Raw genomic sequence first — 27,166 nt, 5'->3', positions numbered from 1 at the left:
CACACTTCTGCAGAAACCATTACTGATGCCATTACTGTGCCAATGCTGAGCTGCAGGTGAGAGCTCATGTGCCAAGATTTTGTGCCATTTTGCAGCACAGAACACTGTATACTTAATATTTTTGGTTACAAGAGAACCAAGTGGATATACAGATTGTATATACAGTGCAACATAGAATATTTTGTTGAAGGAAATTAACAGGAAACTAAATTTGAAATGCACTGGAATCAATTCAGCGGAAAAACTTCCAACACCCACAGACTGCACTGTGTGGGAAAAGCTGTGTAAAGTCTGACATCTGATACGGGAAAAAAAAGAAAAAAACCAGCAAGGAGAGGGGGGACAGAGTGTATTGAAGAGCTGGCCAGACTCCGTGGGTGCAGGTGGAGGCGGCACAGGACTGTCTCTGCCTTACATTTTTTGCACAAAAGACTTCAGAAATGTCAGCCAACGAGAGTGTAGGCTTTGAAAACAGAGACTAATGAAAGCCCCTCACTCGCTCGTTCACCCGCACTGTACTCGAGCATAAAGAGGGCTTCTTTTCTGCAAGAAGAAAACGCTTCTGAGCGATAAATGCCAAAGGAATTTGCACAAGAGGCACACAAACAGCACTAACTTAAATGATCCTTTTGGGGAGCGGGGGAGAGAAAAAAATGCAATCCAGGAGAGTGTGAGATAAGAAGCAGTGAAGAACCTCTCAATCTAAAGTGAGCTGTAGAATTGGAGGGTTCCGTGTTAAACAGTGCCACCTACTGTAGGGGACGGCGACACACAAGTGGAGACGATAAGATGGTGTTGGCAACATGTTTTCACGGGAATCGAACCTCTTCTGTGTGTAAAAATGACCCATAAACTTCACACTTCCTCCACTGCCACCTGGTTCTTCCTGTTCTCTCTTCACCTCTACTTATGCTGCAGCTACACTCCCCTCATCACACCTCAGACAAAGCACTGAGCTGCCACAAAGACGAATATATTAATGAAAAACCTCACACGGGACTAACAGACAAAGGTGGTATGTGTACATACTGAGCTGGTACTGCAGCAGGTAGCCAGAAAGGATGCCATTTGCCTCCAGCGGTGGTCCCCAAACCAGCAAAGTGGAGTCTTCCTGGGAGTTGGAGGCAGTCAGGATGGGGACTTGCACTGGAACTGTAAAGATGACAGAAACTGTTTGGGCATTCATAGTTTTTTTTTTAAATAATATACTGTACATGGTTCACTGTTAGCTTGTTCTGCATTTGGAAGTGGTTACAGCTGTTTTGAATCACTTTCAGGATGAGTCATACTTTACATTTTTTGACCCTTTTCTTACTAAACCAACATCCTCTTATGAGCGCCTTTGTCATTTCCAAAGATTACATTCCTCTGTCTTGTTGCTTTAATCAGTTTAAAGCGTGACCGATGCTTTTAGCTTTAGTGTATTTTGCCCACGAGTGAACAAACACAATTCATTTTGGTGTTTTTGTCGCCTCACCTCCCTCCGGAGTGCTGAAGGTGACCGGATCGCTCCTGGGCCCGTTGCCCTTCTTATTGAAAACGTTGACGGTGAGTTTGTACTCAGAAAAAGGCTCGAGTTGCGGCACGATGGCATGACTTCTCTTCCCAGGGATAGACAAGGACTGGTGCTCATCTAAAATCTTGTTGGGGTTCAGCAGACTTTTTCTCCTCACCCAGTGAATCTGTCAAAAGACATAAATAGAAAAATGGTAACAAATGAGAAGGACAGAGTTGCACTGGCACATTTCTCTTTGTCACTCTTCCTCTTTCATTGTACTTTTGTTCACTGCAGCTACACAGATGAACACATACTTCATAACTGTAATTATCTGATTAAATTACACATCAACAAAGATTAAAAATCACATACATGTCTGTACAAACATAATCTGTAAAGAATTTCTTGCTGAATTCATGAAATAATACACAACTGCACTCAAATCTGAGAGCACATTCAGAAATCTCTTTGTTGAGTTTGTCCTCCACAGAGGTTGCTTTAACAAAATAATTTAAACAGTGATGGCAGACCATTCAGAAAACAGACTTTCCTTTACAAAATCTTGACCCCTTACAATTTCAAGAAAGGATCTTTCTCTGTGCGCTTATTTCTCAGATCAACATTTTCAAGTTTAAATGAGAAGTAACTTTATTCTTCAGAAAACTGTTTTTGTAAGATTTTATAAGCAATTTGTCAATCACAATACCCTGTTCAACTGTAGCATAATTCAGTTTTATACACGTCAAACTGCTAAGGAAGACTCGCTGTGAAAGGATTTAAGGCTGAGGTCAGAGAGTATTTGAATGTGGGACCTACAAAATGAAAGAAGAAGAATTGTTGTAGAATTGTTGTAAAGTCACAAAGCGGTCTAGATAAGTAGTTGTTTTCTTGAAGAACTGTCTTTGGTTAGGGCATACTGAATACAGATGAGTGAAAGAAACGTGATACGATGACACAAAAAAAGCGAGATTTTGATCTTTGAATTAAACCTTTCAACACCAAACTACTGTTTTAGACTGTTGTCATTCCAGGAATTCTGAAAATGAGTTTCACTGGGCTTTATTTAAACCAAAAAATTATGGACAGCGCTTAATTTTAGGTTACAATTATAAGTAATACTACTACTACTACGACTACTACTACTACTACTACTAATAATAATAATAATAATAATATTAATTATAATAATATTAATAATAATAATAATAATAATAGTAATGACGTAACGTTCACTTGTTGTCATAGTTACAGTGACGCCGTGCCGCTATCTCACAATGATACAGAAATTAACAAATCCGTAGATCCAAACTATAAGCCACATCACTGCCAAAATCTAAACAGCTGGTCCTTGTGTCATTTCTGACCTTCCCTGAAAATTTCATCCAAATCTGTTAGTCCGTTTTTGAGTAATGTTGCTAACAGACAGACAGAGAGACAGACAGACAGACAAACATATGCCGATCATCACATAACTCTGCCGTGTTCCTTGGCAGAGTAATAATATGCCTGAGTACCTACTAATTATCTATACACTTTGTATTTATTTACTTTGAACTTAAAAATGCATCAGTTTCACTGCAAATCACAATGACAATAAATTTATTCTATTCTATTCTATTCTATTCTATTCTATTCTATTCTATATCCAATAAGTACCAATAAGACCAGATTTTGCTGCCAATTGCACCCCAGTATCTCTATGTGCCAGTAAAAACAAGTACTAGTAACGTGTATAGTCAGGATCAAGTCAATATTTGGTTATCATTGTAAATATTTCATGATTTTAAAGTTTTGCAAGCTACTGTTTGGAGATCCTTTGTTGCAGCTGAAGTCCACAGTTATATAAGAGTGCTGAAACAACTTCAGCACCACTTAAACTTACGTGATATCCCCCCAGATGGCCGCGCACTGTGGCGGGGGGAACCTGGGTCCAGCTAACTCTCAGAATAGTGGTGTTGATCACCTCCACTGCTATGTCCCGTGGTGCTGCAGTGGGAACTAAAACAGCAAGAAGGAAAGTTAGAACTTCAGGCAAGAGTACTTTCTAGCAATGTCACAAAAGAAATTAAATAAATGGAAAGAAAATGCTTAGATGCAGCGAGTAGCACAATAAAATAATCCTGTTAGATAATCAGAGCCTAATTAGAAGGCCTGAGGTGTTGTTCTTTTGGTTGGGGTTGGTTAGGGTGCTAAAAGAGCAGACAGATGCTGGTTGATCAGTGTAAAAGAACACAGAAAATACTCTCAGCTAGACACCAAATGAAGCTGATTTTCTATTCATAGCAAGGGGAAAAGTACAACAGCAAACATGAAATGGAAATGGCGTCCACATTTTCTGCTCTACATGCTACTGTAGTGGTGGAAGGGGAAGATGGAAGCACAGCAGACGCTACAGACAGAAGCAGCCATTGAGCCTCGGTAGGCCTACAGCGCAGAATGTGTTGTGATCTGTCAAATCTCCAGCAGCTTCTGAGACAGAAGTGAGAATTTGACATCCCCTCTCTTCTGCAAAGGTTATCTGCCACCTGCCAGGCTCGGCGATGGAGGTGTTTTTTTGGTTTTTTTTTTTCATTTTCAGAGGGAGGGGAGGAAAAGTCACTACTGCACACCTGCACGGGGTTAAAACCTCAGGTAAGAGGAAAGAAAAGAATGGAACTTAACCTGACACATTTTCCCGCAGACAATGCCAAAAGACAACTGAGGACACAGTGGGAAATGATAACAGAAGGAGTTCAGAGTGTGTCACGAGCAAAAAAACAAACAAAAAATGTGCTAGTTTGGCTTCGGGGTGATGTTGTAATGAAACGGCGAGTTGCATATAAACATCAGATGTTGGGATTATGTGTTTAACCCTCGTGTCGTCCCGTGGGTCAAAATTGACCCGATTTAAAGTTTGAAAATGTGGGAAAAAATATATGTTTTCACAGTAAAACTTCTGATGTCCACATTTTCAACATTTTTGGGAAATCTTTGAACATTTTTTTGTGGAAAAAAAAGAAATGTTAAAAATGTTTCTGAAGAACATTCACATAAAAATCAACCAAAATCCAGCGAATTTTGCTGGATTTTGGTTGATTTTTATGTGAATGTTCTTCAAGAATATATTAGGTTTTACTGATATATATTTAATCACTTTAGATTTTTTTTGGGAAGATTTTTACTCATTTATTGAAAATATTTACAAGAATTTTCTTGCCAAATTTGGGGGATTTTTTTTTAAAATAAAACTTTTAAGGGAAACTTTTAAGGAATTATTGGAATTTTCTTCCTGAAGGTTTTGCAAATTTTCAGAAATTTGGGGACATTTATTGCTGAATTTTTGGATTTTTTTTCAGACAAGGAAACATTATTTTTTGGCGCCTGTAAATGAGGACAACTGGAGGGTTAATATATTCACAACATGAGTACATCCAACTCACCGTCTTCTCCAGAGTAACCTGTAACAACTTTAGGTTCTGGTGCCCAGCCGTGGCTGTTCCTGCTGTGAATTTTGATCTCGTACGGGATGAAGGTGGACGTGTTCCTCACAACAAAGGAGTGACGTTTGACCAGGTGTCCCGTCCACTTATCCTCCACCCCCAGCCTGCGGTAGCTCACCTCGTACTCGAGGCCTGGGCCATTGTGCTCAATAGGCAACAGCGGCTGCAGTATGACAGAGTATTGACAGACTTTGCTGAAACTGTTTCCATGCTCGTTTTCAGTATGCAGTCTTGGAGATAGAGATGCTTTTTACAAAATAAAGTAGAAAATCTCCTACCTCCCAGCTAATGTCCATTTGATGAGGGAGATAGCCTTGAATTTTGATGTTTTCTGGGTTCCTGTCAGGAGCTTTGGAGAGATAAATGTGGTTGTATAATCATATCTCACTACAAAAGGGGGGTAAAAATCATGCGTTTACTGGCTTTTTTAACTATCCCCTGTAACTTTCAATAAAACTGCAATTTTCTTCCCTTACTTAAGCAAACACATTGGCAATTTTAGTGTCCAGATTTCACAGTAAAGCAGCAGCATGTGCTGAAGATAATACTCGGGTTCCTGAGAGCCTAAAATATCCACACCCCTGCTGCGACATAGTCCTGTGCCCAAAAGCTGGCTTTAACACAATGCTCCTCTCTGCATATTTCAAAAGAAATGTTAAAAGCCGTGTGCTCTGACAATCGACAGATGATCACAGCTGAACATAATAAGGGGAAGCGAGTCTCACCAGCAGGGGGTGTTGAGTATCTCCCAGTGGGCTCACTGGGGGGTCCAGGTCCAACAGCATTAACAGCATACACTCTGAACTGATAGTTAAGGTGTCCGTGCAGCGCCAGCTCAGCTGTTGCCTGGTTACCGGCCACTTTCTGTAGCTCCCTCCACCTTCCGGGCTCCCATTGGCTCTCCTCGTACTCCACCACGAATTCTGTTCCCACAGAGGAGAGAGGAGACGCACACATGTAGTTACCATATGACTGATAATCACAACTACTCTCACTGACAGGCTACCTGTAGTAGAGACTAAACACATGTCTGGACTAACAAATGAAGAGTAGTTTCTGAGTGTTGGAAAAGCTCGAACAAGATTTATTTTGGTTGTATTTTATACTTATTTTACTTTTTAGACTTTAATGTGTTGTTCTCTGCGTATGAAGATTTTCCACCTCTCCTATGTGAACTTTTTACCTGTTACAGAGCTGTTGTGATCACTGCCAGGTATCCAGGACAGCACCACATTCCTCGGATTCTTGATTTCAGATATCTCTAAGTTCTTTGGAGCGTCGGGAATGTCTGCAACACAAAATAAATAAAGCGCCATTAGATACTCAGAAACAAATCTCACCTGAACAATCACAACATGTTGAGAATTTAAACAAGACAATGAACAAATTATTGAATATACACAACGTCCTCAACCATAGTGCAATGTTCTGTTTTTCATTACATCACTGTCTACATTTTGCATGGTTTCTCAAAGTGTCTAAATTATGCATTATTCAATAAATAGTCTTACCCAGTACTGTGAGCAGTGCAGTGGCATTGTCCTCATCTAGCCTTGTTTTAGCGACGCATGTGTATGTTCCCTGATCATCCAGGTTCACATCCATGATGTGCAGCCGGCCGCCTTCCACAAAGTGTCTGAACATGAGAGGACATTCATTAGGCTTGAGAGTAACATGAACCAATCAAACAAGTAGGACAGATTCAGTAAATATGTACAATCGCTGTGCCAAAGATGCACAGCTCTCTACATTTTTAGTCATTTAATGATAGAAAATTACCTGGACTCTGCCTCTGAGGAAAGTACGATCTCCTTCCCATCTTTCATCCAATCCACCTTAAAGCTGCCCTGCAGACTTTTATCATATTCCGCATGGCATGTCAACTGAGCTGTGTTTCCCCTGACGATCTCCACATCCTGAGGTGCAACTACTATTTTTGTAGGATCTAAACATACAACACAATACCTCAGATAAAATCACAGATAAGATGGTTGCAGAAGAAGTTGGTTTTTGCCTTTTTAAGCTGAAGACATTGAAATAATCATCGTTGCTGTATCCTTTAAAGAAGATGTGAATATCTAAAGTTGAGCCAAATTACTCCCTTCATGAATGGGCATATCCTCAATTTAATTACCTCTTTGATGATGGAAATGAGGAATCAATATTTGAAAGGCCATTTTCATTTATGAAATGATTATTTAAATATACTTCTGAATATGTTCCGACACGTTATTTTTTATGCCGCATCTATTTATAACACCAATGAAAGATTAATCACAGGAAAACATGATGAAAAGAATAAAATCCTACCGTCTAGATCTTAAACTAGAAGGTTTCATTCACAATCACACAACGCTGTTTATGTTAGGTGGTTTTACACACAAGTGAAAGTATTTTACTGAAAAAAATTATCTGCAAAATCCCAACCTTGCCTCTCAGTTATAAAACTAAAGGCCCAAGTGGTTATAGCATAGGTACACTTTTGTTCATTTTCATTTTAAAGGGTGAGTTCACTTGAAAAACAAAAAAAAATGAAAAGCAAACTGAACATTTGGTCCTTGTGTGCCACGGCTACTATTAGTCGTGATTAAATAAAGGTGTAATTGTGTTGCTCAGATACCTTTTACATCCAGTACGGCCCTGACAGCCGACTTTCCCTCCGAGTTACTGGCACTACACATATAAACCCCACTGTCGCCTTTTTCTGTGCTGATGATTTTCAGCGATTGTCCGTACTCGAGAGCAAGGAAACGTTCTCCCTCGATGGCTATCTCATCTTTGGACCTGGGAGACAAATGTAGAGTGTGTTTATAACTCATCTGGCATCACAAGTGCAAATCAAAATGTGCAATTTTGCCCTTTTCCACTTGATTCAAATTAAAAATTAAGTAAAAGTGCCTTGAAAGGGAGAGTTTGAGTTACAGCAATAAATAAATCAAAGCAAAACGCATTTAGGGTTGTTGAGCCGACTTGAAGGAAACATCACTGATTGGAATCTGAAGTGCGATCTTAACACTCTGAGTGTTTCTGGAACGTCGAGAATGTTTTGTCATCGACTGTCTGAGATCCTATTTCTCTTTTGTGGAAGTGTAGCTGAGCCGCCGAGGTAGTTAATAGGATTTAATTAGCTCCAATTTCAGGGAACGGAAGAGGATTATTTCATTAAACAGACATACAGTAAGTGTCAGCATCAGACTGTGTCATACAGACACCTGAAGCACTGTGGGATTAATAGCACGACTCTACCGCTCTGCTTCATTCTTTAGACTGTGTGAAGCTAATCGAATGAAGCAAATATTTTAAAATAATCAGCTATATGTGTTATCTAACCACTGATATTTTGCTGTTTTACATATGGGAAGTGGCCATTGTCTAAGCCAGGAGTGTCAAACTCATTCTACGACCAATAAAATCACAACATAAAAACATGTTTAAAAAAAAAAAAAAAAAAAAAAACCATAAAATCCAATGTTTCTTCTGTTTTAGTGCAAAAAAAGTACATTCTGAAAATGTTCACATTTAAGGAATTATCATTTTACAAAACATCATGAACAACCTGAAAATTAAGAAAAATAAATTCCATTTCAGCAACATTATGCCTCAGTTTGTCATTTACACATTACAACTTCCAGGTCACAGAGTGTCTACAAAGACACAAAACATTCAGTCTCAGGTATCTGGAATTGAGCAATATAGTATGTTACTCTATGATCAAAATGACAAAAATCAGACAAAAAAACAAGACAAAACATTACAAAAATGAGACACAAAACGACAAAAGCAAGAACCAAAATGACAAAAAAGGAGATAAACAATATGAAACAAATCAAAAAAGAGACAAAAAATTAGAAAAGTTATAAAGCAACAGAAAAATGGACAAATGACAAAAACGATATAAAAAATTACACAAATGACACAAACGAGACAAAAAATGACATAAGTGACAAACAAAATAAAAAAAATAGACAAACAATGAATAAAGCAAACACAAAATGACAAAAATAAGACAAAAAACACAAGCGAGACAAAAACTAAGCACAAAATGACAAAAACAACAAAAAAACAACAAAAAGTGAAACAAATGACAAAAGTCAGACAAAAAACAACAAAAATGAAACAAAATATTACAACAATGAGACACAAAACGATAAAAGAGCAATGAACAATCTAGTATTTTACTTTATGATCAAAACAACTGGTCATGGTCTAGAAATTATTAGTTTTCCAAATTTAAAATTTGCAGTTAATGTCTTCTCTATAATTTTACACTTTACAAAGACTTCCCACGGGCTGGTTGGACCCTCTGGAGGGCCGGTTTTGGTCTGCGGGCCGCATGTTTGACACCCTGCTTTAGACTGTTCGAAACTAATACAGTGAAGCAACTATTTTGAAATAATCAGCTATATGTGTAATCTAACCACTGATATTTTGCTGCTATTTACATGTGGGTAGTGGCCATTGTCAAAGCAGTTTCTTACTACTTACCAGGTGATGATGGATGGTGGAGAGCTGAAAACAGTGCAGTTGATGGTAATGTCCCCTTTAAGCACTACAGCGTACTCAGCATGGTCTCTTGTCAGTATAAGAGGAGCCACGTCTGAAAGCAAAGGGAAGGAGGTGAGATTAAACTGCCTCAAAAGTCAAGTGAAATGAATGAAACTACAGATACCATTCAGACATAAACGTCACAGCCTCTTGAAAGGCTACAAAGCCATACCGACATTTAAATAAATTTCTGCAAATTACAAAACATCTTGTGAGACTAAGCAATGTGGCTGAATCTACAGACAACACCAGTTAGTATATCATGTGATTGTGGCTCTTTCAGACGTGGTTCCTGAGCTGGTAGATATTAACCCTCGTGTCGTCCTGCGGGGCAAAATTGACCCGGTTTAAAGTTTAAAAATATGGGAAATATATATATATATATATATATATATATATATATATATATTCACAGTGAAACTTCTGATGTCCACATTTTTTGTTGGAAAAAAAAGAAATGTTAAAAATGTTTCTTAAGAACATTCACAAAAAAAATCTACCAAAATCCAGTGAAATTCACTGGATTTTGGTTGGTTTTTATGTGAATGTTCTTAAAGAAAATATTAGAAGTTTTACTGATATATATGTAATCATTTTAGATATTTGTAGGATTTTTTTTGGAAGATTTTTACTCATTTTTTGAAAATATTTACAAGAATTTTCTTGCCAAATTTGGGGGATTTTTTTTTTTTTTTTAAATAAAACTTTTAAGGGAAACTTTTAAGGAATTTTTGGAATTTTCTTCCCAAAGGTTTTGCAAATTTTCAGAAATTTGGGGAATATTTTTGCTGAATTTTTGGATTTTTTTCAGACGAGGAAACTATATTTTTTGGTGCCCGTAAATGAAGACAACAGGAGGGTTAATCAATTTATAGAAAACTAATTGGCCACAATTTTGGTAATTAATTTTAAGATTTTGTGTCTTGTTTTGGAGGTTTTCAATGGATTGGTGCCACCTTAATTAGCAGAACTTTGCATCTTTACACCCAGCTACAGCACTGGCATCGACCAACCAGATGCTGTTGGATGTTTTGAAATTGAGGCAATCAAACCTTCGCAGCAGCTTCTCCTGATCTCTGGAGTAGTTTATCTTTTCATATAAGAACTGCTCAGACTTCAGAAACTTTCAGGTTGTTTCTGAGGACCCACCTGTTCTCAGTGGCACTCAATTCAAACAGTGCCTGAAACCCCAACTTCATATTTTATGGGGCTGTAACTTTTTATTCCTATTATTTCATTGTCATATTTAATTCATATTTGTCTTAGCTATTTTCTTTTATGGCTTGCTATTTAAATTGTACAGCACTTCGGTTCAACTCTTGTTGTTTTTAAATGTGCTTTAGAAAAAAATTACACTTTAATATCACGAACCGTTGCTTCCATTTTCACAAATGCGAATACTTGCTTGATATTATATAAAAATGAATAAATAGCGAATCAAATATGACAGAAAATAATGAAATAAGAAATTAATTGAGAGTTCTAAGCATTACTTAGTTGCAGCTGTGCTTAGCTTTAATGTCAGCAGGAAGTAGAGGAGCAAACAGCGCAGGGCGTCTGTTTTAGACAAGAGAGGAAGCTAAAACATCACATCTACTCCTCCAGATTATGACTCATGTTAGAAGCAGCATTCACAGTGTTCAAATGTTAGGAAATTATTTAATCAACTGTGACTACTGCTTCAATGCAGGGTGCTATGAGTGATAAAGGCGGGTCCTTGGCATGTCGATCCCATGTTCACATGAAGTTCGACAAGACATTGAACCCTGACTCTGCTCCTGATGGTCAGGCCTCGCGTTGCAGCGCAGCTTTTATTCCATTAACGTGACAAGCTATAAAGAATTTAAGTGCTTTGGATAAAAGCTCCATAATTATTTCCAAAAAATTTACAGCATAGAAGATCAAGTCAAACTTCAGCCGAGGGAGAAAAGGTCCCATTCATGCTCCAACAGGCAAACCATGAATGGGTGACATCTAAGTGCATCTAAGTTTTAGAAAGATGGAATACAGCAGCAGAGGTTGCAGAAAATCTTAAGGCTATGTGGGTGTAAGTGCTTCTTCTTCTTTATAGAGGCAGCACAACAGTCTTTATCACTATCAGCCAATAAGAAGATGGACCTAAATGAATTCTGGGATGCATTACTGTCAGGGCCACAAGCTAATTTAGGCAAATGCTTTCTGGATGACAACAACCCCTAAGAACCCGTGAGATCAGATAAAACAATGTTTGCAAAATGAATGAACCTCAGAATGTGAAGCAGCTGCAGGTTGCTTAAGTCTGCACAAACACTTCAGACTGTGTTTCTGTTGTCGTACTCACTGGCGACCATGATGTTAACGTTGGCCAGAACACTGCCGTGGACGTTGGAGGCTTCACACTGGTACACAGCGCTGTCCTCTGGTTTGGCATTATGAAGCACGACGGTGTCATCGAGCACCCGCCTGCTGCTCAACTCATCGTCTGACAGAAACACACAAGTCACATTAAAAAGTCACAACAGTGGAAAATTGTGATTGTGAAGCAATTAATCAAAAATTACAATTTCAAAATCCGTGCATATTGTGTAATATTGCTTTTGAAAATGCCTTTGATGACAAAGCCAAAGGGAAAACAGCTTTATCTATACTGTACTTGTTCTGACTGCAGAATATCTAGCAGTTAGTCACATCCTATTGCCTTCAGCAAGGCCAGAGACGTCCTCTCTCCCCCCAAACCCTTTACAATAGACACTGACTCAATGTGTTACATGAACACGCAGCTTTAAAATATGATTATTGTTATGAGAAGGGGTGAAGGTAGCTTCATGAGTGGAGGACAAACATCATGCTGGCAAAAAATGTGCTGGAAAATTGGAGTTGCCGTTTTTAAACGAAAAGCAAATCTCCAAAATGAAGAAAAAATATATGTATAGACAGTATGGGGTCACCGAGACAATTTCCTGTTTTCCATGAAAATTCACACTTTTATTCATGTGCTAACATAACTGCACAAGGGTTTTCTAATCATCAATGAGCCTTTCAACACCATTAGCTAACACAATGTAGCATTAGAACACAGGAGTGATGGTTGCTGGAAATGTTCCTCTGTACCTCTATGGAGATATTCCATTAAAAATCAGCTGTTTCCAGCTAGAATAGTCATTTACCACATTAACAATGTCTACACTCGATTTCTGATTAATGTAATAATGTTGTCTTCATTGAAAAAAACTGCTTAACTTTCAAAAATAAGGACATACACACACACATACATACACACATACACACACACATATACATACACACATACAAAGGGGCTTGCCATTTTCAGTTTGAACTGGCCAATCAGAACTCATCTATATCACCCAATTATATCTGAGATCCTACCTCCTCAGTGAACCTATTAAAGAGCAGCTTTGGCCTCTGCAAGGAAGAAATTGAGGTGATGACTTCTGTAAACCTAATGTCTTTGTAACACTCTGCTCGCTTTAATCAGACCATTACACTTAACTTTAAAAAGCACAATTTTCTCTGTAGCCACTGTAGCTGTAAAAGTCAATAAGGTAAACAGAAAAACAGAATGATGTGTGGTTCTGCATGTGGTCGGGGGTTGCACATTTCAAATCGTGTACATTATACATTATGCAACTTTGCATTCTCAGGTGATTCATTTGCACATTCCTGCACACTAGAAGTATTTCTGTTACTTCCTACAACCTGTAATCCCTTGATTACACTTCTGCTTCTAACATTTACTGACTCACTGACTTGCAACACTAAAAAAACCACAATTTTACTGTTTACTGTTATGTACTAAAACCCCAGGTCAGATTCCTTCTATGTGACAACTTATTCGGCTTTCAAACTGTTTATTTCTGATTTCCTAATGTGTCAGCCAACCTATACTTTACATCATTTTCACATTATAGTGTTGCAATTCTTGCAGAGGAATTTTTTGTTATTTAGAATGAATAATTTCAATCCAGGCACTGCAAAGAGAGGACAACTATTACTTTTAATGGAATGATTATATATTTCAACTCATTGTACCTTGTATTTAAGTAGAATTCTTTTATTGTCTCTGCACAGTGTACAATGAAAACTGAAGCCTGTCTCATGAGCTTTGAATAACACTAAGCCAGCAGTTGCTTGTCACACTGAACTCCAGCTTCTGCGATTGAAGTTTTTCATTGTGCTTTTGTCCTCCTGCCCGATGGCAAAAGACAAATTAAACCACAGGTACAATTAATCTCACTCACCTCTGAAAATCTCCCCGTTTCTCCTCCATGTTATGTCTGGCGGTGGTTTTCCACTGACTGAGCACTTGATGTGAACATCAGACCCAGTCACAGTCAGCTGGCTCTGAGGAGGCTCTGTCTGCCACTTTGGCGGCTCTGGGAGATGTTAAGAAGAGCAGTGTTGGTCTCAGTCAAAACAAATGCCATCCCCCTCATCGAGAGCTTTCCCAAATGCACCCATAAACGCATGCATAATGAGCTCCTGATGTTGACTAACCTTCCACCATCACATCAAAGTAGTGGACGACCTTTCCGGCAGAGTTTTCAGCCAAACACATGTACTTCCCCTGATCCCTGTCATCTACTGCAGAAATGGTCAACAGCCTTTGGAAGTTGCTCAGGTCTGTCCGAGCGGGCATGTCGTGTCCCAGTTTGGTCCAGGTTATATTTGGAGTGGGACTAGAACATGAAACAGTGACATGTTAATACATTGAACGTTATAATATGGTTGCAGAAGTGATGATACAGAATGCACACATACAGTCCGCCTGGAATGCACTCCAGCTGCAGGTTCTCCCCTTTCAGCAACACCACCAGCGACTGAACACCAGAGGGCAGCAGCAGGCTGGGTTTACTCACTGGGGGGGCTTCGGCTGCATTGAACACAAAGAACAGTCTGCCTCACTCGTGTGTAATTTTAATTAATGATCATTTCAACTGCACACAAGCCTGTCGTCAATCTGTTATCTGCAGCTTTTAGCAGCATGCAAATCAGCGCCTGTTCACATCGTATGAAACTTGTTTTGATGTATTCTGTGCAGGCTTTGAGGTGTGACTATCACTCAGTGGCATCGGTGCCGTCAGAAGACTCATTGTGGGTTGTTTTTTTTTTTTTTAACTGAAACAAAAACAAAATACTGTGACAACAATGCTGGCGGTGAATGTGATGGCTTGTTTTTACCAGCATGTAGATCAATCCCGTGTCATAACAGAGTTTCCTGAAGCATAAACATGACAAGTCAAGCCCTGCTTCTTGGTATAATCCCTGGATCTTGGAAAACATCCAAATGTCTGTTGGTTTTATGTTATTAGTGTGTTAAGATCTGTGTCACATTAGTTTCCCAGGATTCACTTTCTCTATTCATGACATGCTAAAGCAAAGACGAGCTGCAGTTTTTTCTGGTTAAAGCTACACAAACTCTGTTGTGAACCTACAGTTTTCAACCACGACAGCCATGGGAGTTTTCTGGACGATGGTGCGTATTGTGGGGAAGGCGGCGAAGCAACAGTAATCCGTGCGACTGTCTTTCTGTAAGGCATTAGAGAAGTACAGGTTGCCATCAGTTCCCATGGAAACCCTCTCATCCTGCTCAATATGCTCGAGACCTGGAAAAACAACATTTCTGTATCAATAAGGTGCTATCAATGTCAAAAATGTCTGCATGTGATTAGAGGTCATGTTTAATATTAATTTTAGCTAGTATGGAAGTACAAATTAGAAATTCATAAAGTGCATCAGATGGATTAAAGCAAAACATTCCAACAAAATCAACATCAATCAGAACTGGTTTACATATGATACATGACATAAGATCGAACTGCAGCTCAGTGTGGCTTTCTATGTGATAGATGTTAATGGAAATGCCCTAAAGAGCTTCCTAGTATAGGCTTTGTGAACTCATGAGTGCATAATGGCAGCATATTTGGTTTAAATAGAGCCATTATATAAGAAATGGGTCAGTGGCGCTCTGTGTCAGTCCTTGGTCAGCCTCTGCACTGTATTTAACAGGTTCATTTAAGACATAGCCTCAAGACATTGGCTGTTCTGTCAGTGTTCAAGGCAAATTTATAAAAAAAACATATTTGATTCTGATTTTTATGAACAAAAGATGTGTCGCTGCTACAAAGAGAGCCATATTTTTGTCATGCACATGGAATAGATGCAGAGAGTGAAGCCGAGTGTCATCAACGAACATGTCTGCTTTTTTAAGACCAACATTAGACTTTAAAGTCAAGATCATATCTGGTGTGATGTTTGATGTATTTATTGTTGTGACAGTCGATGAAAACATAAATCTATGGAACAAAGACTAAAAGTAGACTTAAACAGAACTTAAAACAAGATGTGTGCATGAGTGTTTTCAGTCATTGTTCCCCTCCCTGAGGGCCCATCCTCCTGAGCACTCAGAAGGCTCTTATGTTTTTGTTTCTGACATCAGTCAGGTTTGTTGGAGGCGGTCGAGGACCTTCAAGGGGTTTGGACAGAAAATTCAACCCCCCTATTGACGAAACACTTCAGACTGAGGTGACCTTTAACGCAGTAAATCACTTTCTGTGGCAGCGGTGGGAAAAAGGGCCCTGATGTGTAACTCTAGTGTATACCTTTCCTGAGCTGTCCTTATTGTCACTGCTAACTGATAGCCAGTGGGTTGTTTGCCTCCTCCAGTACAAATGCTGTCACCAGCCACTGTAGTTTATTTCAGACCTTCACTCTACCTAAACTATCCCACCTTAGAACCCTGCACAGCGCTGATAAGGAAATGAATCCCTTTCGTCCTTCTCACTCATGAACACTAAATGTATCAGTACGGTTCAAACAAACCACTTGTTGGATTGTCAGACTCAATCCAAAATACTTAAATCTGTGTTCAACAAGTTCTGTGATTTTCCAGGCAATCACACCAACCTCCTGCTAGAATCAATCTAGTGTGAAGAGAAGTGAAAGGATTTGAAATTTTCTCTCTTGATCTCCAGTTTAATACCGTGAATGGGTTTGAGGAGTTTTTCCAAAATGTTATCATTCATGCGACTAACCTTTTATCGACTTTATGCCCAATTTTACACACATGAGCAAGTGCACTACAAACTAAGGATTGAACAGAAAACACTGCACTTGTTACCAGCCGTTCCTTCTCATCCATGCAGCATCAAAATTGAAACACAACTGTATGTAATGCTGCAGCTTTACAGGCACACCTAGCATGTAAATTATGTACATAAACAAGTGCTTCATGACTTACCAAGAGACATCCAGTAGAGCTGACGTGGTGCCACTCCTTTTGGAGGGTTACACTGCAGAATGATTGGTTCCCCCTCCTGGACAAAAATAGGCTCAAGTGTTTCTTTTGGGAACTTAGGGATACCTGATCAAAGAACAGACAAAAATTATCATAAAGAACAAAAACACAGTGGTTTGATGACTCGGAAGAGCATATGGGTCAATATGTAATTGTGGGACTTTTTGTATCATAGTTGACATTTTTGCTGTTTCAGACCTAAAATCAACATGACCGCCTATAACCAAACACCACATGGCATTTTTTACAGAAAGATTCTTCTAAATATTATATATACAGTTCAGTATTGAACGATTTATAAAGATATTGTAGTAAACCTATTGACATGCCATAAATCCACACTTGACTCACACACTACTTTATATTAAATAAGTCAGAAAGCCTTGGAGTCTGGCCAGTCTTTTCTTCAGGAGCAAATGACATCATGTGGAGCAGGTCATGTGATCTGGAATTAACACACTTCCTTCAGAGGTGTTTCTATAATGGGGAACTTAGCTGAAAGTGATTTCTGGGACACAGATGCATTTTGTTACTTTCCATATAAAATTTGATATATTGCCAAAAAAGAAATATCTGTCATGATTATCTCAACTTAATAAAAAGAACACAATCAAAACGATTATTGAATCAGCTCATTTTATTATTGTTTAGCTAATTAGAAGATGGCTGTTATTAAATTGGGACAGTTATTTAGTTGACATTTTAGTGATTGCCAGTAAATTTTTTATTAATAATAAATAATTATGGAATTTGTAAAGACATGATCATAATGAACATAAAAAACATTAGCTTTTTTACTTTTAATAAAAGCGTATGCAAGATATATCCCATGTACTTGAAAAGCTCCTCAATTATATATTGACCCCTCTAATGTTCCTATGTAAAAAGTTACTTACTGGGAACTATTAGCTCAGCCTCCTCCGTCATGGCGGTTCCCAGCTTGTTGGAAGCATAACATCGGTATTTACCCTGGAACTGGGAGAGTTGCTTCCTGTGAAGCACAAATGTGCCATTTTTGTGGTGTGTTTTGTTTGTTGTGAATTCTGAGTAGTTGAATTCTTTTCCATCCTTCGTCCATCTGTATCTGTTGGAGCAAAACGGTATCCAGCAGGGCTCTATTACTGAATCCTGATCGAAGTTTTGTTGTTTTGCCACAGTTCATCTTTATTTATTTGGTAAATTCATGTCACTTACTCTGGCGGTGGGTTGCCCCTGGCTTCACACCTGACAGTAATGGTGTTGTCAAAAGGAAGCACAATAATAGGACCTGATGTATGAGATACTATGGTTGGAGGCTGCTCCACTATAAAATGGAGACAAATACACAAAGTCATCTCAGGAATGTTAACGCTTACATTTTTGACAGGCGATTACACAAAAAAGGAGAAAAATACAACTTCTTATAGTGTGTCTTTCCTGTTCTTTCGTACTGCTCTGAATGAAGCAGAAAACAAGAAGTTGTGTGCTGTATAATCTGCAAATAAGGCGTCCTGGACAGACATTGACCTAAAATGGCACAGCAGAACTTCAACCTCTAAACAATGAAATCTTTTCTCTAACACTTGTCACCTAAACAATTTACTCTAAGTTGTTATTTGTTAGCTGTAGCTTTAAGAAAGCTCCAAACATTTACGCTGAAGCAGGATAAACACCTTAAAATATAAACACATGCTTTGACACATTTTATGCTCTTACACCAGAGAGAATGTTAAAATTAAACATTGCACATGCCTTCATTATCAAATAAACCTTATAAATCGACTCTTCATTTTTACACTTTACAAAAGTCTGCACTATCTGACACTCCTACCTTCCAGAGGGATACTGAGGCCCGCGGCCGTGGTGATGGAGGCCAAGAGCAGAGCAAGCTGCAGGCTCCCCGCCAACCTCATCACCCTCCACTTATTAATGGAGACAACTGAGACCAGGAGAATGTGTTGATCAGCTGCCGTCACTTGGAATTTGTAAGGCACAGAGGACCTAGAGGAGAATATTAAAGTGCTACATTCAGTAATCCAACTTCGAACCAAAAACAGACTGGCCAGTTTCTAAAAGTGGCTAAAATAAGGCTAATTACAGAAATGCAGCACTGAATGAACATCCCACATGACCGACTGCTACGTGAAAATGAAGATTTGAGAAAAACCTCTACATATTTTGCGCTGTTTAATATGTCCATATGGTAGTTTTTATATTCTAGAAGACATATATTGAGCGAAATAAGCAGTCAGCGCCATGCCTGAACACTTTCACCATGAACCTGCAGTGCACCAATAGTATCCTCAAAAACACAGATCCAGACTTCCTGGGTTTATTACATAACAAACCCAAAGAACCAATCCTGTCAGCTTGCAGGTTGGGGCTTTCTGTGTCAGTATTCTTCTTCAGAATCAGTTTCCAGATCAAGCATGTATTGATAAATTACTCCCATATTGCAACTTCTGTGTAACGTTGAGTAGTTTTACAGCATTTGAGCAGAGCTGCGAGTGAGCTGGTATGCTTGAACTGCAGTGAATAGGGAGGGTTGCATGGAGGAAGAAGCGGGGACTTCACTGATCTGAAGGAAGCAGTGCTGTAGAGTTACATATGGCAATTTTAAGGGAGAAAGATTACGTTTAAGAGAAAAATACTTCTAAATATGTAATTTTGATACACAAAGATGAGTTTTAGGGGTTTAGTGAATGACCAGAGAGGAACTTTAAACTTTTACAAATACTTTCCACTGTTTTTGTGTCACAATCGCTGCAAAAACACAAATGCCCCATTGTTCTGTTTTGATCTTTAATTTCAAATGTGTTGACATGTTTCAATCTTTAAAAGAATCTAACTGTTAGTTCAATTAGCAATAAAGTTTGACATCAAATTCAATTGAAAAACTTATAAAGTCCTGCAATCAACCCTATTGGAAGCACTTGATGTAAGACGTCCTACTGAAGATTCCTTCCATCTAGCGTCAGTTGTTCCTCATTGTTGTAAAGTTGTAGCACAACACGGCCGAGCACTCGTCGGGAGATTATCTTTTGAACTGTAAAGCCTGGCTGGTGGCATCGCCTGGCGTGCTTACAGTAAACCCGACTGGCACAAAGGCTAAGCTGCTGTCTGCAACGATCGCAAGATCCAAGATGGCAGTCTATAAATTAGTCTAAGCCTGTCAGTGTTTCACGGCTTAGATCCCACAGTGCTGAGACTGCGGCGGCAGCACTGGCAATGCCAAATGGGTTCACCCTCCAGCTAATCCTGCGATCAGGACAATGAAGGCTGGGAGCTCCTGCAGTCATACAGTACGCTGCTTAACAAAGGCTGAGTGCTACACTGAGTTCTTCTGAGGACACTGGGCTGCATGTGTTGTCCCTTCTTAGTGGGAAAGGTTAATGTGGTAATTGTTACAGACTAGATTCAGGATTAAGCTGCTCGAATTTAGAATCAATTAAGCAAATTGAGAGATTGCGGCAGAGTATTATTTGCAATAAGGGACTTTGAGATTATCTTCTGCAGGTTTGAATAGAGAACAAAGCTGGTTAGATGTTTGTTCCTGTGGAGTGAACATACATGTTCATGTTGCTGTAAAGCTGTAAGCCACTCATTCTAGTCTGCTGCTGCAGGCTGGAGTTAACACACAGAGGAACACACACATGTGCACGCCTCCACTCACAGATAATGCTTTGCATAACTAAAAAACTTCACAGGTAGTGTTGAAATTTATGTCACAGAAAGAAAACCACATCAGCACAGCGGAGTCTGCAAAGTCCTCATCAGCCGGGTGGCCCGCAGTCCTCAGGTGACATGAGATGTGGGACCTTTTATCAGGATTTGTGCTGATCCTGACAACACATCAACAACGAGCACATAGCCAACTTTCATTCAAGCGCAGCAAATCCACTGCCTGGTGCACACCCAGAGAACTTCATGAGTTGAGGCAAATTACACAGCTTTAGTATGCACGCGTAGATCTGCAAACCTGCCACTTCAATGATAACGCAAACAAAGCTGACAGTTCGCTTTAGAGGGGAAAATCCTTAGTGCAAAATAGGGGTGGAGTCCCTATGTAAACAGATAACAAAGCATTTGTTTTTAGAAGCCAAGGGATCTATTACCTGAACACATGGCAGATCATAGCCACAAATCCACAGGGATTGTGTTACCAAAGCCAATAGTTGGCCGGGGCAGGAGGAGTGTGACTACTACACGACTAATCCTCTGCCTACACACTGTATACAATGACCTCCATACCCTCCTTTCACCTCCACCCCTGCTCTTTCAAATCAAACACACAACCTCTCTTGGACAAAGCAGCAGCCCTGCAGAGAATCACCCTTTTCCCTTCATCTTTCTGCAATGTACAAACTGCAAAAGAAGCCAGGCTTGTTTATCCATGGTATTCTAATCAAACACAGATACAGTAATTACAAACAGAAACCATTCCCCAGAGATGAGTCAAATCTTTTCAGGAAGCAACCAATACTCACAGTGTTTTGAGTCATTTTACATCTTTAAATCCACCTCTAGCTGTGGCCCAAGACAGCTGCAACTACAAGTCCATTTAAAAGTAAAAGACCATCAGGGGATCATTCCAACAACTCTCTCTGAACTAACATCTCTGACATGTCCTTCCTCCTCCTCCACCTCACGTTCCTCCTCTCCTGCTGCCCGGACACGCCTCCCCACCCGCCCCTCCACTCAAGCAGCTAAAGGAGCGACAGGAGACTCACTGAAGTGACATATGTCGCCAAAGCCTCTCACTTGGCAAAGAGGCTCTCTAAGCCCGCGACAATGACAGGGACAAAGGCTGCACTGCAGGGCTACTCAGCCAGCATTAAAGAATGGGTGGAGAGGAAGTACAGGCATGCCTCTCCCTCTCTTTCTTTCTCTCTCTGTCTCAGTCTTTTGCCTTCCATCTTTCCGTCCTACCTTTACACAAACTACCCATTAACACCCGGCTCCGTCTCAATGATTCTAATGCAACGTGTCTTAGCTCCACTGAAAGGGAAACAGAGTCATCTCCTCTCAGAAGAACAGATCTTTTGTGGAAGTGTACTTTCATCTGCAACACAGCGCTCCAGGGTATTGATAGATGGAGGCCTGGAATGAAAAACACGTCTGAAATAGGCATGATGGTTATGATAAAAGACATGATCCGGCTTCTCCTTTCAATTTGTTTTCAAGGTTTTTTTTTATCAAGCAGGCGTAGTTTCTTATCTGGAGAAACGTAAGGAATGATTCAACTCTGTCTGAATTTCTTATTCAGTTATTCAAACAACTTAAAGATTGCTTTTATGAACTAGTCCCTGATGTTATCTTCCTGTAATTCTTTCAAGAGGCCTCGTTTGTATTCTGAGGAGCAAAGCAGGGGTTTGGAATATGGACAGCACATAACAGACCCTCTCTTGAGTTTGATTCTCGGTCTGCGTTGCATTAGGAATAACAGAAACGGTACCTACAACATAATTTGCTAACATTAATGGAGACATAATGGCTTCACCAAGAGGGTAAGGAATGCTCACACTGCCCTGTGGGCTCATCCAAGCAGGAAAAAGAGATGCCATTCACTGCCAAGTACATTAAAGTCTGAAATTAGCAAGCAAAAGCTCCTTGTAAGTCTTCATAATGCCAGATAAAGCAAAAGAAAATGATTTAAGCTTAACTGAATTTTCTCTGAGATTAGAAGTCTTCCAACATTCTAACTTGCTTTTGTGTTTATTTATTATGCAGCTAGAAAATGTCATCAGTTTTGAAGCGATACTTTTTACACTGCCCTACTTTTTTAATCAGTGACTGATTCAGACAGGTCTACAGTTCAGCCTGAAGACACTGTTGGTGCAGAATGGCTGGATGTAATTATGCACTACGTTTAAGACAGTTGTCATCCTTTCAAATTGACCTGTTCCATGTTTAAGAGAGCGTGGCTCTTGTAAACACAGAATAAACATTAGAGGCAAACCCTCTAACAAGTCTGCACACTCACTCACATGCTATGTTGACGTGTGCAGAAAAGATTAAGACAGATAAAAAGACAATAGTTGTAGCATGGAAAGAGATACATTATCTGGTCTAAGGAATTATATAAAGGGTTAGTTCAGGGCAAATTGGAGCCCAAAGAACGGAAGAAAAGGCAGACTTAAAGTGCAATATATCAAACAGTTAGATATTATTAAATCTCATTTAGAATGTGTTTTACGGGATAACATTAAGACACTAATTTGCACGTTTCTGGTCTGTCTTGTCAGACAATCGATTACATATTTCTTGTTTCATGTGACTGAAGAAAGCTCAATGTTGGCAAGCTATTCGTCAGACTTTTGTGATGAATTTTGAATGCTGTAGATTTATATCTTCTCTTTACTGAATGTTAGGTATCTTACGCAGTTCTTGTAGAACTGGAGTATCAATGGACACCTGCGAGAGACTGACATATTGCCTTGCTCATAACTCTTTGGAACAATGCTTCCTGTTTAATTTTGCAAACTGACAAAGCACACTTCAGATTTCAATGACATGACATGACTCAGCAGAGTAAGGACATGTAAACTCTTGCACAATGAAACGAAACAAAACAGAAAAAAGATTGCGCAAGAAATCTTTTCAGGGTCACTGCTAATGACCAGTTTTATTATGTTTGCAATATTAGCACAGCTTAAAAAAAAAAATAAAAAAAAACAAGAGACACACGTCATTTGCTGATTCCAAATGTGAATTACAACTTCTATAGAATCCCCAGTGGTGACACACTGGTGGCTCTGCCCTGCCCCATGCCTTTGCCGTGATGCATTTCCTCTCCAACAGTCTTTGCCTCCAGTGCATTCTGATAATTACACGTCTGTACCTCCTGACTGTATTCAGAGCTCGTGTGTACATAGCAATTACAGAACGTTTTCTAAACAAACTTGCAAAAAGCTCGACACAATGCAATGTGAGCTTGGTTAAAATCGATGTAAAAGACAGTAGACGTGCGTGTCTGTAAGGAGTATAAACAATAGAAGGCTAAGACACACCTATGTGCTTTCAACCACAACAGCGGCTGAGGCTGAACTTACTGTTACAAGGTTGTAATACAACCAACAGTGGCTCCACATACTCAGACATAGTTGAGGGCACACAAAAGAATGACAAGTTTTAGCTGTCAACATGTACAATGACAGCTATGAAGGAAATTACAGACATCCACAAACATCTGCTTCAAGAAAGGAAACTTTGTAGCCTTCAGACAAACTGTAGTCTTGAACAAACACGGAAGTGCTTTTACAATGTACAAACTTTCCCCTGATGACTTGGTGTTGGCGAAGTACACAAACCAATTTAACCCTCTTGTTGTCCTCATTTACAGGCACCAAAAAATATTGTTTCCTTGTCTGAAAAAAATCTCAAAAATCTGCAAAAAAATTCCCCAAATTTCTGAAAATTTGCAAAACCTTCAGGAAGAAAATTCCAGTAATTCCTTAAAAGTTTCCCTTAAAAGTTTTTTTTTTAAAATCCCCCAAATTTGGCAAGAAAATTCTTGTAAATATTTTCAAAAAATGAGTTAAAAACTTCCATAAAAATCCTAAAAATATCTAAAGTGATTCCATATATATCAGTAAAACTTCTAATATTTTCTATAAGAACATTCACATAAAAATCAACCAAAATCCAGCGAAATTTGCTGGATTTTGTTTGATTTTTTTGTGAATGTCCTTAAGAAACATTTTTAACATTTCTTTTTTTTCCCCATCAAAAAATGTTCAAAGATTTCCCAAAAATGTTGAAAATGTGGACATCAGAAGTTTCACTGTGAAAATGTATATTTTTTTCCACATTTTCAAGCCTTAAAACTGGTCAATTTTGTCCCGCAGGACAACATCATGGTTAAACTTATGGAGTTGGACAACTGCCTCTGGTGTCTGTTCTTACAAAAATATGACAAAGAATTAAGCAAATTTTCTCCAGAAAACCTCAAACGTGTTCATGTGGCTGAATTATAACTATGCTGAATGAATTATTATTACCAGAAACTGTTTTATTTTCAGATTGGCACACATAATAGGTCAAATAAAGCAAGAAAGAGGAGTAGATTAAACAGTTTTTTTTTTCATTTTCTGATTTTTAGATTAGATTTAGATTAGATTCAACTTTATTGTCATTACACATGTTAAAGTACAGGTGACAAAATTCAGTTTGGCATCTAACCAGAAGTGCAATAAGTAGCAAGAAATGTACAGAGATATACAGGGTGAATGAGACTTGATATACTATAACTATGAAATATGAATGGTTTGATATATAGAGATGCTATGCACATATTTACAGGTTGTAAAATGCAGTTGGAGGTGCAATGAACATACTATGCCAATAGGCATATTATAGGGATATGTATGAATGGATATAGACATAATATACAGATTTCTGGGATGCTATAAATTATTATAAATTATTGTCATGATGTACAGTGTTCAGGATGGACCTAATTCAAGTCGGCTTTTTTGTGCACTTTTTTGCTCTTTTGACGTGACGTCCAGGTGTTTTTTTGAGCCAATTCTCCAAACTGAAACAATTAGGCTTCCTGTGAATTATAACTCTTACCAAATGCAGGGATAATTCAATAGTTTAATAGTTTAGAAAATATTTTTTAGGTAGTTGGAAACAAATAAAAGCACACTACACACTGAATGAGTGCCTCATCAGTAGTTTGTGTGCATCACTGGAATCTAGTAGAACTGATGTGGTTCCATTATTAGATCTCTGTAGATGCTGACTGATTGCTTTTCTTGTGGCAAATCTGATTTCTTCCTCTGCATTTTATTATATATTACAGTCCTATCTCTATGTCACTGATTGAAGAGGCAGTAGCTCACTCACTTTAACTCCTATTCTCTATGGTCTGTCTATACTGTTTTCCTATAAGGAGAGCAAATGCAGGATGTTTCTACTGGATTTGGATTGAGGAACTCTAAAAACAGCTCCGGTATCTTACAAAATAAAGCTAACCCCATCTGAACCTGAACTTGTGATACAATGTAAGCACAGCTGATACGGGCTGAGCTGCCTGTAGCCGTGTTTCCCCTTTAAACGCAACCCTCACCCTCACCGCTACAGTCAACACGTCTTGCTGTCATTACTTGTCAGTGCCTTAACGTGTATCTTGTTTCTGTTTCGGTCCCTCTAGCACTTTAAAAGGCTAGTAATCATGTGCGCTTGGAATTTGGGCAAACAGCTCAGTGACACTCATGAAACACATCCACATCAAACCTGTGCTTCCACTATTATGCAAAGAGGCAGAAGAGCTACACTTTTACATTGTATACAAGCAGAACAGGTTTAAAGCGCGTATTTGGAGCTCACATGTCAAGCAGACCGTAAAGCACTCCAACAAAAACACTGTCACAGACACGTGGTAAGTTAAAGGTAAAAAGCTTTTGATTTCAGACTCTTTTTTTGACTGACACACACTATTCCATGCTCTTTTTCTATGATCAAGCTCTGCTCTACTGCAGATTTGAAAATGTAAGCGCCACATGAGTTTTCAGCTCATTAACACGTTGGTGGCAGAATGGCAGTTTCATGCCTAATGTGAATGTTACTTGCAAGAGCACATGTGCTGCCTGGAAGCCTGTGAAGTTGCCGACAAACTCAGTTGGGGTTTGAATCCTTCCTACGCTGGAACTCAGCGATTTGTTGAATGACATGTGAAGAGATGCCTCAATAAACAGGAGCAAGACTGGCACGCAAACACATGGCACGCTGTGACAACACAAATTCCTAATACACACAATCCTTGACGTTGGGGATTTCACTCACAACTCCTTTAGCTTTTTTTGAAGCATTTTATGCATCATAGAAAATGTGCAGTTCAGATATTATAATTACAGAAATTAAATTCCCGTACACAAAAAAAGCCAAAGTCCTCGGACAGACAAGAGTGAGAGAAAAAAGACATGAATCACTACAGAAATATGTCCTTTGCAGTCGCAGAGTGACAAAGAGTGGCATTCAAGAGCTTAATCAGTTTTCCACAGCTAGCAGCTGGGAGAAAAGACAGTTTAGAGACGAGCAGTCACACTCAGCTTCCTCTCTTCAGAGACTGAGGCCACGAGAAGACCTCTTCACACCTTCCCTCGCCCCGACATATTGTTCATCGCTGTTGCAGAGAGGCAGATAAGGGAGCAATGCTGTGCTCTATGGTCTGCACTAAGCTAGTAATTAGTTTATGGGATAATCTTGAAGGCCTAAAGTGGTATTTAGTTGGGGTGGTAAAGTCGTTTTTAAGACGCCAACAAATGGAAGAACTTCTGGTTGAAAACAGCCATTTGTGTGAGTGCAGACCTTCAGTATTTTGAGTAAATTTGCAAAAGCTGTAAGATGGAGCATAAACATTTTGTA

The 27,166-nt window shown here is 39.1% G+C and overlaps 1 protein-coding gene across 10 annotated transcripts in view; it reads right to left on the bottom strand.

The window, feature by feature from the left end:
• The window catches only part of LOC111566389 (neural cell adhesion molecule L1-like protein), a 52,924-nt gene that overhangs the window by 14,475 nt on the left and 11,283 nt on the right, over positions 1-27,166 (bottom strand). For 7 of the 10 annotated variants that reach the window (XM_055013013.1, XM_055013016.1, XM_055013019.1 and 4 more), the window contains exons 2-22: positions 18,627-18,796; positions 18,011-18,119; positions 17,713-17,900; positions 16,760-16,882; positions 14,955-15,125; positions 14,281-14,392; positions 14,017-14,198; positions 13,761-13,895; positions 11,843-11,983; positions 9,463-9,574; positions 7,598-7,761; positions 6,757-6,922; positions 6,489-6,613; positions 6,161-6,265; positions 5,703-5,900; positions 5,256-5,326; positions 4,918-5,140; positions 4,160-4,195; positions 3,381-3,496; positions 1,478-1,682; positions 1,030-1,152 (exon numbers count right to left, since the gene is read on the bottom strand). In XM_055013013.1, the coding sequence (XP_054868988.1) occupies positions 1,030-1,152; positions 1,478-1,682; positions 3,381-3,496; positions 4,160-4,195; positions 4,918-5,140; positions 5,256-5,326; positions 5,703-5,900; positions 6,161-6,265; positions 6,489-6,613; positions 6,757-6,922; positions 7,598-7,761; positions 9,463-9,574; positions 11,843-11,983; positions 13,761-13,895; positions 14,017-14,198; positions 14,281-14,392; positions 14,955-15,125; positions 16,760-16,882; positions 17,713-17,900; positions 18,011-18,119; positions 18,627-18,708 (2,887 nt within the window). In that variant the 5' untranslated portion in view covers positions 18,709-18,796. Of the gene's footprint in view, positions 1-1,029; positions 1,153-1,477; positions 1,683-3,380; positions 3,497-4,159; positions 4,196-4,917; positions 5,141-5,255; positions 5,327-5,702; positions 5,901-6,160; positions 6,266-6,488; positions 6,614-6,756; positions 6,923-7,597; positions 7,762-9,462; positions 9,575-11,842; positions 11,984-13,760; positions 13,896-14,016; positions 14,199-14,280; positions 14,393-14,954; positions 15,126-16,759; positions 16,883-17,712; positions 17,901-18,010; positions 18,120-18,626; positions 18,797-21,282; positions 21,439-27,166 lie in introns of those variants that run through there. The other 3 variants (XM_055013015.1, XM_055013022.1, XM_055013014.1) reach the window with 2 other exon arrangements.

The sequence above is a fragment of the Amphiprion ocellaris genome, chromosome 8, assembly GCF_022539595.1.
Source record: "Amphiprion ocellaris isolate individual 3 ecotype Okinawa chromosome 8, ASM2253959v1, whole genome shotgun sequence".
NCBI classification, from domain to species: Eukaryota; Metazoa; Chordata; class Actinopteri; family Pomacentridae; genus Amphiprion; species Amphiprion ocellaris.
The sequence above is the reverse complement of the archived record's forward strand: the minus strand, read 5'-3'. Positions and strand labels throughout refer to the sequence as shown.